Below are 13884 nucleotides of genomic sequence, written 5' to 3' on the forward strand. Positions count from 1 at the left end.
GTGAAAAGGGAGGATGGGATGGGGTGTTCAGGCAGCACGTAAAGAGGGTGAAGTGATTAAAATGAGGCAAAAGTGGTGTTTTGCATATCTCTGAACCACTTTAGCAAAGACGTACGGATTCGCTGCACAACACACACACATATGTGCCGAGGCCTTTTGTCGAGTGGTGTTGATAGAATAGGCACCTTTTTTCCGAACATCGAACACCTAGTGAGGGAAAGTTTTCCACCCGCACGGCCCACCCAACAGTGTTTTCACCCATTAAAGAGACCCGTTTCGTTAAACTCTCACCGGAACTCCTTCCGGGACATCGGTTTAGACCGAGACAATGGGTACTGTTTTACCAAATGTTTCTATAGAGGCAACAACAATTTTGGAAACGTTTTGGCTGAGAGCCGAAAGCGAAAAAAAACAGACTTGCTATAAAATAGTATTTAGACAGGATAAGCAGCAACTTGCCACCGGTTCGTTCAAGCCAGCACGGCTCGAGCCTGGATTTCGCATCACATTTTCGCATCACTTTTTTGACGTGCCCGCGTACCAAGGTAGCCGCTCTCTGTAATAAGCTCTTTTAAGCTCGGGGCTTAACACTAGAGCTACTTAATGCGCTTGGCAACCATTTCGCCCGCACCGGTTTCGCCCCTTTTCGCCTCTGGTTCGCGGTGAAAGATATCATCGTGTTTCGAGGTTTTCGGCGAGCTCCTCCAAGATGTTTGCTAGAATTCTGTGTTTGTGTTCGTTTGTTTGTTTGCTCTGCGTCAACATATCAACCGATCGAAGAACCACCGAGCCTAATAGCTAGAGAACGTTCGAGCGTTTTATAATTGCAAATTCCACGTACGCCGATATTTTTTGTCGCTCTATAACACATCAACCTATTTCATCACACCAAAACGATCTCACAATTGGCCCGCGTACCGCAAAAACCTCCGATAAAACGCTGGAAAACGAGAGCGCAGCTGTGTTTTTTTGCTGAATGTGCACAGCAAAAGAAAAAAAAACTGCGAATCGCATCAATCAACACGCAACACGGATTTATCCTGTGTCCTGGACTGCATGGTGGGAAAACGGGTCTGACCGGGGGGTGGGGAGGGAAAGCAAAAAACCGCTGATCGGTGTAAAACTTGTGCGAACGAAAATAGCGTAACTGGCCGCACAAGGTGAAAATGGAGCATGATTTGATTCGATAGGATTATGGTTATCGAAACAAACCGGCTTTTGCTGTTGTTCTTGTTCGGTTTGGACTAAATTAATTAACCCTTGCGTGTGCGGTAACGGGCGTTACCTTTAGAACGAATGAGTGTAATGCGAGTGATTTATATTAAAAATACATATGTAATTACTTTCGCGTGTGTGAGTTCACTGTAAGGTAGGTAAAATAAATTATACTACTTTAATTTATTTAAAACTGAAGATGCGCAGTGTAAGGCAGAAAAGAGATAGGAAATGCCTGGAGGGTTTGGTACGATATCAGCCCGAGAAGTGTTAAAAATAAGGCGGTAAATATATATTTGTTTAAGTACACAAATTTAAAGTTTTTTTTTTATCATGTATCTATAGAGGCTTCGGGCCTTTGAGACCTCATTCGCCTCTTAAAGTCATATTTAATGCTATTCTATTAATATATTTTTTTGACCACCCGAGGTTTTTGGCCGAAGCGACGACAGCGATGATCGGACCGGGGTTCTAATACCATTCAGACCGCCTCCGCATACGCAGCGCTGACTACATCGCTACGGGTAAAATCAAGCCAAAGGGAGCCAGAAATGGCAGGCCGAGACCTTTTAAGGTCTAAGATAAGTGCCAAGGAATAAGAAGAGAGAGGTTCATAGAGGCACAATCGTTCCATAGAAGCCTCAGAATCGTACGCAGGACTGACTATCCAGCTACGGGAAAAATCAAGTCAGAGAAAGCCAGAGAAACCTCGAAAGAGCTTGTACTGTCAAGGAAAAAGTCTAGCTTAGCTCCATCAAAGCCTTGACAATCGATCCCGATTGATGATGAATCACTTCTGTCAAAGATTTAATAGAATCTTTTAGGTATAGCCACACCAGATTTAAAGCAGTGAAGATAGAAAAGTCAGCATGCAAAATTCGCGTTTAAAGATTTCCTACCTATCTGTCAAATTGACTTTGTAGTGTTGTTTTCATCATCAATAAATAGTAAATATGTCTATTTTAAAGCGAGTATGCTATGGGAAAACAAATTTTTCTGCACAAAATTCAAAATCAAAATGTCACGAGCAACAAAAGAAATTTTTGTGTCAAAACGTAATCTTGACAGATAAAATCTAGAATCTCCGGACATAATTTTCCAACGTGTACCAACTCGCTTAATAAAACTATTTAAAGCAATTCCTTGGCACTAAACTACAACCTCTAGAGGTCTCGGCCTCCCTTTTTTGATTTTCTGTGACTTGATTTTACTCGTAGCAAAGTAGTCAGCCCTGCTAATCGGAAAGCGGTCCGGATGCGATTTTAACCTCTATCCTATCGTGTGAAGACCGGCACCGGTTATTGCCTCGGCCGCCAAACAATTACTAATAGCAAATAATTTTTAACTGACATCAAATACCCCGTTTAGTAACAAAAAAATGATTTCTTCTTGTTTAACTGCGTTCTTAAGGGTTATTTTAATAAACGCAATGCAGCAACAGCAGCAACAACAAAAAACTGCATGGTCCAAATAACAATATGCGCTTAAACCTCACCCGCACAACATACAAAAAATCGCTTAAGGCCAAAAAATTGCAATAAACCATCAGGTCCGACAGGTGTGCGGTAATGTATGGGAATTCGCGCAAAAAAAAACTGAGCCAACGCAAATTGCTCCGTTTTTCCAACAATCAGCTTGGGCAATTCGATTTTTATTTTCCTGTTGGAGCAGTCTGGACCGAGGCTGGTCATCATTGCCCGGAGGCTACTAATTAACATGTACACGCTCATGTACAAAAGCGGCAGAAATGTTGATGTTGTGTACAGCTATATTCATACCATCCGCTGGAAGGTGTTTATCCTGCGGCCGCCGAGCGAATGGCGATTTTCCCAACATATACGTGGCGTAAGTAAATGTGCCATTCCCGCACGCGAATCATACATATGTATCAGTTTAACATCTGCCCGAAGCGGAGCTTGTTTAATTAAAACATGATGTTCAAATCTTGCCGGCAAATCCTTAAAGCGGATCGCCCCGCAAAAAGCCTCAACGTCGCTTCTTCGGCAACACAAATGACGCGCATCAGTCATGGAATGAATGTTACAGCCTTTTGGGGCCAGTGCTGGGGTGGTAGTAGTTGGGAGGGAGCGTACGTGCTTCTTTTATGTAAATTAATCAAACAAAACGCTCCATTTGCAGTGTCCTGTGTGATGTGTGATGATGTGCCGGGTGTGGGTGTGTCAGTTGCTCAAGAAACGATTTGTTTCCAGCCAGAAAAACACACACGCACACCCGATCCTGACATTAAGTTATTTCGTCGTCAGAATCCTAGAAGGAAGCGAGACGTGTCGAAGAACTCCAGCGAAGTTCGAGGTGTCCTAATTCGATTGCTTTGCTTCATGAAAAACATTATTTGCATAATATTTGTGTTGGGATGAATTTGAATGCTAGATAATAGTTAGATGAGACTGCTCTTTTTGTGTAAAAACGATCATTAGCCAAGCAAAATATGAGAAAGTCTTCAGTATAATGAAGAACAGTGAAAGTATTTAAATTGTCTTGATAGTTGTAGAGATCTTATCACATTCAAGTGAAATTCGATCGGGTCTTGGTTTTTAAGACTTCGTTGGTGTTTCCATCACAAGAACACAGCTCTACTAGAAATCAAGGCATCAAGGCAAAACAAATAAAATATTCATCTAGATATCATACAATGCTAATGATGTCTAGAACTTTAGGAATATTTACTTCATGCTAACTTCAAGGAGCCAAGGAATTCGAATAGATACTTAATAACTGAAAAAGATACCAAATTTTCAAAGAGAGAATTAAAAGTTGGGATATAGTCAAGCAGGATCTTTCAGAAGAATGACAGATGAATGTGTCTCGTAAGTCCTTACAGCTGATCACAAAGATACATTAAGGATCCTTGGAATTGGGAGTGGAATTGGTCTAGAATTTTTATATCGATTAGCTTCGATCACATCACCAACTCAACATTAGCGAATACTCCTCAAAGATTTCCCCAAAGTGAAGTCTATAAGGCTTAACGACTTGCTAGGCCACGCAAGTCATATTGTAGGTTAGAAGACTTATTTATAGCAAGAATCCGGTTAGCCCTTATTATGAGGGAATAGAACGAGTCGGTCGTCTTCTGTGATCCTGATGTCTCTTACTGATTTGCCATTTTCTGAGATCTTCGCCAGAGGTACTCCATCTCTGGATGTTGTTAGTCTTCAATTTCCAGATTCCTTGACTTGGATTTTATCCGGAGCTTGATAGTTAGTCCAAAGAACAGAGAGACATCCAGGGTCGGATTTTGATGCCTGGTCCATTCTTGATAGAAGTCTTCAAGGTCTTCAAAATTTGATAAAAAGGAAGTTTCGAAATTCGTTGGAGTTATTAACTCTTTACTTCCATTATCCATATTAGTGTTTAACCAAAAATACTTGAACCGTGCGACGAAGTTCTTGGAGATAGGGATGATTGAGACATTGAGTGAAAGGATGTGATGTCCTGTGTCCTGATCGGCCCTAGACGACCCATACTCACCACGGCCGCTGCGGCCCACGAAACGCAGATCGTTAAACTTGGCCACCTGGTTCTTCATGACCGCGGTGCAGTTACGCAGCTCGGCGCAGTAGTTTTCATCGTTGCCGGCCCGCACCGTCACCATCGTGCCGTCACCGACGTCACCGAGCGCGACGACCTTGAACGCAACCGGAAGTGTTTTATTCGAGCGCCAGTGCGGGGGCAGCACTGTGCACACAAACAGAGGACTCCCGGTTCGGATCAGCTCGCCCGGGTGCTCGGACAGAAAGTCGCCCAGCGTCCGTTCCGCCAGTATGTCCGACGTCATTTTGGTGTACGTATCGTTCAGGATGCTGGCCGCCGACGGTGGGCCACTTTCGCCGCCGGCACCCGTGCTCGATCCGTTGCCGTTGGTCGCGGTGCCGCCAGCGTTGCCGGTTCCGCCGCCGCCACCACCGCTGGTGCCGGTGCCGTTACTGCCGGTACCTCCTCCAGTACCGCCACCACCACCACCACCACCACCACCACCGCCGCCTGCTCCACCATGGTGTCCGGTGTGGGCATTGCCGTTCGGAGCACAACCACTCAAACCACCACCACTGCCACCTGTTCCACCACCGTTCGACGGTCCATTGTTTCCTCCGCCGACACCTCCACCACCACCACCACCACCGCCGCCACCGCTTCCATTACTAAGTGTTGGTGCGCTGTTGATTGTGAGATGCATCGTAGACACGAACTCTGGAAGAGAAATACGTCAAACGAAACACTTTTAGGGCGAGGATAGACTAACAAGCTTGTAAGATGCAGTTGTTGTTCTAAAGGGAGAATTATCGGCGAGGCACGGATAATCCGCACAGAGAGATGGGGCGAAATAGGCGAAGATCGAGGCAAAATAAAATCCGGCGAAAAATTGCTCACTAGCTGGAGTATAACTTGAGTAAAAACACAAAAAACCTAACCTAAAATACTTCACTTCTCGGAATCTCTCGCGTAATATCTTTAGTCCGCACATTCAATCACAATTTTTAATGATGCCGAGATTATCGGCGATTTAAACGCAAAGCTGCTATCCAAAATCACCACCACAACACTGCAAAACCTTCACTTACTGTCAGTTGTAGAAGGCAACTATGCATTGCTCTGCCACATGAAAACGGTAATAATCACTACATTTAAAGGCAACAATGCAAACGATATCGCTCTGCCACAGTAATCAGGTTCACACGGGAGTCCGCGAGAAAATTAGGTCCTTCAGTCGTGTGCAGGAAGCCGACCAGTGTTTCAACACGATGCGAACACATTTAAAATGACACCGGATCCGGTGGGTACAGTGGGCCGACAGAGTCTGGCGGTGTGGAACACGGAAATAAATGGAAATGAAGGGAATTGCTTCATATCCCAACCAGGACACAACACTTCAGGCCATGCTCCAGGACACTTGATTGGTATTTTCGATCTGTTCGCGGCTTGAGCTCGCGTTAAAGTACACGCACACACACGTCTGTACACATCCTTAACCATTCGGTCCACACTTCATTCGGGCTGGCCCATGGCCGGTCAGTCCATTTAGCGACTGAAAGCACACTCGAGCTGCCAGCCCCGCGAAAGATCAGAGAAGCATCGCCGCGAGAGTGAGCGAGAGAGCGTGCGGGTGAAAATAGAGTGATGCGAAAGTTTCTGATGTACACGGTTCCGCGAAACCTCGGAACAACGCAAGGAACAACGAAAACAAAAACGTGCACGCGAGCGAGGGCAGCACGGCGACACAGAAAACACTCGCCTGGATGGATCTGCGGTTTTTCGGCTCATGTGGGAAATCCTGTCCGAGACCGAAACCACGATTGTGTGTTTTCCCGTACAGTGTTTCCGTGTGCGAAGGCAGACATAAGCCCCCGACGTTTGAATGTCACTTAGCGTATGTGTGTGTGTGTGTGTGTGTTTCTCGGTTGTCCTAGAGGATGTCCGCTTAGCATTTTGTGCCGGCCGGATGTCCTGCCAGCTTGCTGTGGAAGTGTAAAACCACTTCCTTCTAACATGCACTACTGGGGATGTATTACAGAGGCCCGCTAGCCCAGGGCAGGGCAGTACTAGGTCGATATTGGATCACCGCGTTACCCTGCAAACACCTAGTGCCCGGTAGCATAATGCACATGTATATATATCTCTGAAGGGCGTTAATGGATGCAGCAAAGGCATTTGTGATGCACTGTATAAAGTAGTCACCGCTTTTCTGATTCAATACGGTACAACTTCGAATGGAAGTTACAGTTCTGGAGATATTCATAAAGAGCATGTCCTAAATCTAAACTGTTCAATACGTCATAAGATCTAGTTTATGAGGTAGCGCTAGATCTTGTCTAATGAGGTAGCGCTTGAAGACACCACTCTTCCTTTAGTGAGGATTCTGATAACTTTAGTCAGAAGTTACAATCCTGGAGAAATTCATAATTCTTAAATCTAAGCTGTTCAATACACAGTAAGTTCTGATGCATGCCAATTCGTTTTACTTTAACTGGTACTCCGTCAACTCTGATATCGTGAGATGCTGAGATTCTAACTCAAAATAGAATTCTCAAGACTGATTTACAGTAGGAGACAAGAGAAGGACGTCTCCCAGGAAAATAATCCCCTCATGGATTAGTCCAGATAGCTGGAAGGCTTTCCCAATTTTGCTGTTCACATGTCAAAAATTTGGAAGAGCATGGGCGGCAGTATAAACACTCTCATAACCACACAGCTGACAGTTTTCAACAGCTCATTACTGAGATATGGAGTCTAACAGGTGAGCAGATCATATTTTGATTGGGTCCTAAGCATGGAAGATATAAAACCTCCAGTTCGCATTATAACTTGACTTCGTCTAATAGCTTCTCAAACTAAACTTCTATTGTAATGGCGGACTCCGGAGATTTCTAAGATATCTGATGTTTTACGATATGGAACTTCACATTGTAATCACGTTCACACCACACACAATGTTCACGATCAGACCTCTTTCTCTTAATCTCTTGGATGCCTTAATGCCCAAGACCTCAGTAAGACCTTAACGAGATATTGACTTGAGTTTGAATCACCCATTTTGATTGCTTGAATTTTGACTTCAATTTCTGAGGGCAGTTCCTGGGTCCTATGCTCAGTAGCTTTTTTTCTACCACACCCAAAAGATCCACAAATCCAATCCCGGATTCAGAGCTCCAACACTTTGACACCCAAGACTTTGTGGAGACCTGGTTCAAACAGCTGTAACACTTCCGAGGTATTGATGGTTACAAAAATTAGATTATCTCCAGAATTCTTCCCTCACCGCTTAGCACCTTTACCATAATTGTACATTAATCTACCACCATGATCCGAGGCGCGGATTTTCTACTTCCACGTGTCCCACCAAATTCTGCCAAATCGTGAAGCAACCTTCGCCCCGGCTGGCGGCAACTTGCACAGGCCAAAAAAGCCAAAGGCCGGCCAGAACTTTGCACCCCCCAAAAATAAACACACCCAGCATCCCAGGCCAGGCCTGCTGGGTAGGTTTGAGCCGAGCCTATCGTGCTAGTGGCCCCGTGGCGCGTAGACCAAAGAACGTATTAAATGTTGAACCTTGGAAACGAGTGTGCTCTAGTCGTACCGTAGGCCCGGCGAACGGGGCCGAAGAGAGTGATAAAATTTAAAATAAACTCAACTAGCGCAGCCAACTCGTTGACCAGATTGTTTACCGGTGGCCAAGGTGGAGCGGAAGGGGAGATGAATTCCTCCTGCCTACTCCTTCGCTCCCGTTCCTTCCTGCCCCGAAATCCCCGGTATTGAATGCAGCCGGTCCATTGGCTCGGTGGTCCTCGGCGGCGCTTGAAATAAAGGGCACTCCCCCCCATAAGGCCATGGAATGTTGGTGCCACAAGTTGCGCCTACACCAGTGTGGCAGAAAGGTGTCCCCTCTCTCTCTCTCTCTGCCTCCCTGATTTCCCCGTTCCCCACTTACAATGGGGCATAAAAAAGGGATAAAAACGGGAGATTTTAGCGCCGTGCCGCTTCGACTACAATCGCAGTGGCATGTGTTTGTGGGTGGTCGCCCCACACACATATGGAATTGCACATACACGTATCTTCTCCTTCCCATCCCTATCCCCCCCCCCCCACTCCCTTCGCTAGGCAGCGTATGTATTAATTAACCTTCTGCTCATACGGAATTGTTCGCTGCTCGAGATGTGGAATTTTTCGCGCACGCATTTCTATCATTTTGCACCGAGCGAGATCCGACACCTCGTCGGTGCGGTGCGCGAAGAACACTTCACACCCGAAGGGAAAGCAAAGGGGTAGCTAAAAGCGGAAAATCCATCGTAAGGAAAGTGTCATTCTTCCGCATCTGAAGGCGCTTGCCGAAGCAGACCGTCGTGTGAGGTCTTGTGCAATGCGATGCTTCGTATAGCCGTAGCCGTGAAGCGATGTAAACACGCCAAAAATCTCATCATTCCTTTCATCCCCCCCACCCCCCGTACCTCCCTCATTTCCTCCCTCCTTAGTGTATGGAAAACATAAATAAACCATTTTATCCATTATTTCGTCGGCAACCGCGTCGCTGGCTGGCTGGGTGCACGCTGGTGCTAGATTGGAGTGTATCGATGGCAGTGTACACGAGCACACACTCACTATTTTCCTCGGGCCGGAAAAATATAAACAACTGGCCCAACTAAAGCATGCCAAAAAGACGAAAGACACTGTATCCGCCAGCTTAGCGGGTGGCGCAATTTGCGCGATTTGCCTCCCGATGAAAGAAATGGGTGGGAAAAAAAACGAGGGAGGGAAAGGGTGGTCCTGTTCTGCACCTGTAGCCACCACCACACGGTCAACAAGGACGAAAAACGCCTCGTCCACGGACCACGCAACATTTTGCACCAAAACAAACAGCCCGTTGCAGCAATTTAGGCGCAATTCTGGTGTGAAGTTAATTAAAAATCGGCCTCGCTCCGAAACTGCCTTCATTTCTAAGCCATTTTATCTGTCACCGTTTGTGTGTGTGTTTTTTGCTCTGCTTTCCCACACACATGTGAATGCATTTCCCTTTTCCCGGGTGGGAGAAAACAAAAACGTGTCGCTCAACACCATATGTTTATCGACACCTCGGGTCAACCGAAAGAAAATTGGAATTAAGAAGACCAACAAAATAAACGCCAACCAGCAGGGCGGGGGGTTGTTTTCTGTTTTGTTCCTAGCGTTGCGTGGTTTTGCGGAGGAAAAACTGCCTCCCGATCCTGAGCCTCCTACTCGCAGGTGTGCGTGTGTGGCGCCGGCGGTTTATTTTTTATGTCGAGCTTTCCAAGCTGCACACAAAACGAAGAAAAGCAAGCAAACCGCGGCCCGATGCAGCTCGCTGATGCGTTCGGGGTTTTTTTTCGATCCTTCCTTTTTTCTGCTTCCAGCCTTCCAGTGTGTTTGATTGTTTTTCCTTTTCCCCTGTGTGGTGATATTTCTTTTTTCCTCCGCGGAGCTGTTGTTTGTCTATTGAAATAACCACACGATAACGTGTTACCTTTTGGCGTACAGCGTTCGAACAAATTAGCTCCCGGTATTCACCGGACCACCCGGGGGAGTTTTTGACGCGCACACACGCACACACACTTCTTCGCGGGGGGTTTTTTTCCGCGGTCGATTGTATATTGTTTGATCTTTATATGATTTGATAGGATAGGCTGAACGGCGCTGAGCGGTTGATAGAGATGCGATGATGCTGACCGGGCTCCTTTAGGGACCTTTTTTTCTGGAGTTGAACTTTAACTTTGAGCACTTCGGAATGGAAAGTTTTTGCTAAGTTTTGGTGCACAATTTTCACTTCACCACTAGAGAATCTGGATGACTCTGGACCTCAAAACCAGCTCCTTCTGACATACATGTAGGACCAAAAGAAAAAATCATATCACCAACTTAAAATACCTCAACTTCAAGGCACACACACTTCAACACACACACATTTTCGCCTCTTCCTACTAAGGGTCGGCTGCTGCTCACCTTAAAATTTCGCAGTTGATTGCACACCGTCCAAAGCCGCGCACCAAATCGAACGATTTTCGGTTACTCGCTATTTGTTGGGGCCCCCTTTTGCCCCGGCAGCACATTCACTTGATCTCCGCCAAACGAAAGCCCCCCCCCGCTGTTCAATACCAACCCGATGTAAAATGGCGTGGTAAACGATGGAAGCCAGTTACCGACGTACCGTAAAAATTTGCACTATGATATTGGTTTTCGTGGACGCGGCAAGACATTTCCGGCACCGTGTCGATCGCAGGATCGCTTCTCCCGGGCAGCAGTAGTCCTTGAGGTTCACTAGTGTGCGGTGTACAGTGTTTTGCACCGAAAAATCACTCGCCAAACGTTGGCCGCAGTCATGCTGATCTCTGTGTTCGTGATAATCCGCAAGTCTTCAAGGATGCTGATGCTGTCAACTTCACGATATTCGATCGTTCGATCTACGAAACTGAAGGGCCAAACTTATCGGGAAGTAAAAACCAATCGATTCACGTTTTGAAGTGCGTGTGTATATATATGTATAATGTCTGACACGCACGCACGCCACTGCGAGCGAGGTTCAAGCTTCAAAACTTCCGAAATCGACGACTAGCAGCATTAAACTAAAAACCCCGACGCTCGGTCTTAATGAGTATTGTTTGCGACTGTTGGGCCCGGGTACGGCTACCGACTGGCGTGCCTTGCGCCATAAAATCTCGCTTCATTTCCACCACACCGCCGCGCATCCTCCAGCCTCCTCCGCCACCACGCGCATTAAACCCCTTTTTGCCACGACCACTACGCTGCGCTGCGGGCAGGTACTACGGCCAGCTAGCCGTTGGCCCCCGATTTGATTTTGTGCTACGGCGCACAGCTGATACTGTATGTTTTTCCCTGGTTGCCCACACGGCGCTTCTTCTCATCCCACACACACACACGAGCACACACAGAGGAAATTCAACACACACACTTACACACCGAGGGACCGAGAGACTTGATTCGTTCTTCTAAAACCCTAAAAAGCGGGAGGTTTTCCCGTCCAGTTTTTTTTCCTCCTGAGGTGGTTGGGAAAACTCACCCCACCCGTCCCTCACCCCCCCCCCCACCCGCATTCGGGTTCGGGTTCTTCGGGGCCAGGTTCTCTTCGGTAAAGGGAGGCTTCTTCGGCCTTCGCCGAACGCTTCGAGGAGGAGCAAATCGATCGTGTACCGTTGCTGATCGTGTGCCACAACCGACCGAGGGACTTGTTGAGTTTCTTTGAAGAAATTCGCACAACACGCACGCTTACCTTGGGACGGAGCTTTTGGGGGTGCCCTTTACACGGTGCGATGGTGCATCCCTTTAAGGTTCCGGCTATACCCGTTCGATGCGGCCAGTCGAATGAGTGGCCCGCTGGTCCGATATTGCAAGGGGTGATTTTGTTGATGGCCGTCCGCTTCCCGGCTCCAGCATCACCGGGGAAAATCTGAAACTCGTTGACCAGAAACACCGAATCCGAACTTCTCGGGTTCGGATGCGAGATTTACGAGGATGCGGTTGTGGAGAGGAAGCGAGGCGATCAGGTTGAGTGAGGGGGTGGGTGGGGGAGGGGAGAGGGGGGTAGATTTTTCATCCAACGGGACAGGGCATGAAGCAGGTTCGGAGTTATATTTATACATAATAATACGGCCACATACACGAACTTCAGGACGGTGGAGGAGGAGAAGGAATGTGCGGTGAGCGGTTGTGGAAGGGCGGTGATGTTGCTGATTTAAAAACAGTGCTTACTTTCGATATAACTCGTTCTCGCCTCGTGCGGCATGCTTGCCGGCTCGTTCTAGCGCCTCACAATTGCCGTCGCGCACCATGCGCCTCCATCGCAACACATGCCCATTTGCCCTATCTCATTAGTTCAATTTAATGTATCTTTTCCGAACAATTTCTACCGTGCTGCTGCTGCTGCTGTTGCCTCCTCCTCCAATACTACTTTCACACACACACACGCGTGGTCCTGCTCAGCCGAACTGGTAACGAAGTACAACGAAGCAGTTGACGACGAGTGCTCACAGTGGACCGAAACGTCTATCTCGCTCGCTCTCGCTCTCTCTCTCTCTCGCTCTGGCTAGCTCATTATCTCCGCTCACAAAACATGTACACACATATGCATATGTCTGGCGTTGCTCATTGACGTAAAACAATTAACACACGCGAAACATGTGCCCCCCCTCCCATGGGAGGCGGTGGGTGGGGGAGGTGGTTTAACACCAGGTTGTCCAAAATACGGTTGCTGCGAAGAATATGAAGCACATCTGCATGCAAACACACGTCTGGTTTTAGAATCCGGATGCCGGAGAGCTACATTTTTTGGCTGGACTTCAAAAATCGTCCTCCAGGGAGCAGCTGAAAACCAAAACCGGGTCTGCGAGATCAAACGATCATCTTCGCGAGTTAAAGTGTAAGTGCAAGTGAACTGATTACAGGGCGTATCTATGTGTGTGTGAGAGAGAGAGGGGAACAAAAAGAATTGAAGCTGCTTATCCCAATAGTTTATCCATTCTTGTCCAACCCTTTTGCGGATGAACGGCTTTTGGGTGAACAAAACAGAAACCCAAAAAAAAACCGACTCGCTGACCCTTTTGTGCGTGTGTGTGTCCGGTAGGTGTTTGTCAGGATATTGAAGACCGAAGGGATCGCGGATAGAAGGGTCGTTGGTGTTTGGTGGGAGGGGGTCGGTGAATTTTACAATGTCAACAACAACAGAACCACTGTACCGGGCTGGAGATAATGTACGTACGGGTTCTCCCAGCCAGTTTACAGGACCTGCCGCGCCACCGGTCGACCCAGGGCTGCGGAGAACCTGCGGAGGACTCGCAGCGTGCGGCAAACGTTGGCACCTATTAAACAACTGTAAAACCTTCGACCTTCGGCTGCGGATAGGGATTCGTGTGTGCAAGTGTGAAACGGCGCTACGCTACGCAAAAGGGAAAAATAGAATATAAGTGACAGCATGTGTGTGTGTGTGTGTGTGTGAGGATAGTCAGCAATGAAGTGGAGTGAAGGAGTACGAAAACGGTTCCGAGCACAGTTTGCACCGTGCTGCTTGGGCCCCGTCGGCTGGATCGCTCGATTGGTCGGTCAGGTCAGGTCGGATGGATCCCCGAGGCCATCCTTTTCTGTGCCGGTCGATTGTATAATCCTACCAAACATCCATACCCGTGCGAG

General features: G+C 47.3%; 1 protein-coding gene across 7 annotated transcripts in view; it reads right to left on the reverse strand.

Moving 5' to 3' along the window:
- LOC118504856 (glycine, alanine and asparagine-rich protein) overlaps positions 1–12148 on the reverse strand; it is a 29333-nt gene extending 17185 nt beyond the window's left edge. For 2 of the 7 annotated variants that reach the window (XM_036039900.1, XM_036039892.1), the window contains exons 1-2: positions 10892–11614; positions 4708–5427 (exon numbers count right to left, since the gene is read on the reverse strand). In XM_036039900.1, coding sequence (XP_035895793.1) covers positions 4708–5427; positions 10892–10940 — 769 coding nt within the window. In that variant the 5' untranslated portion in view covers positions 10941–11614. Of the gene's footprint in view, positions 1–4707; positions 5428–5798; positions 6250–10686; positions 11617–11971 lie in introns of those variants that run through there. The other 5 variants (XM_036039926.1, XM_036039882.1, XM_036039917.1 and 2 more) reach the window with 5 other exon arrangements.
- Positions 12149–13884: the final 1736 nt, after the last annotated feature.

Source organism: Anopheles stephensi, chromosome X, assembly GCF_013141755.1.
Source record: "Anopheles stephensi strain Indian chromosome X, UCI_ANSTEP_V1.0, whole genome shotgun sequence".
In the NCBI taxonomy this organism is placed as follows: Eukaryota; Metazoa; Arthropoda; class Insecta; order Diptera; family Culicidae; genus Anopheles; species Anopheles stephensi.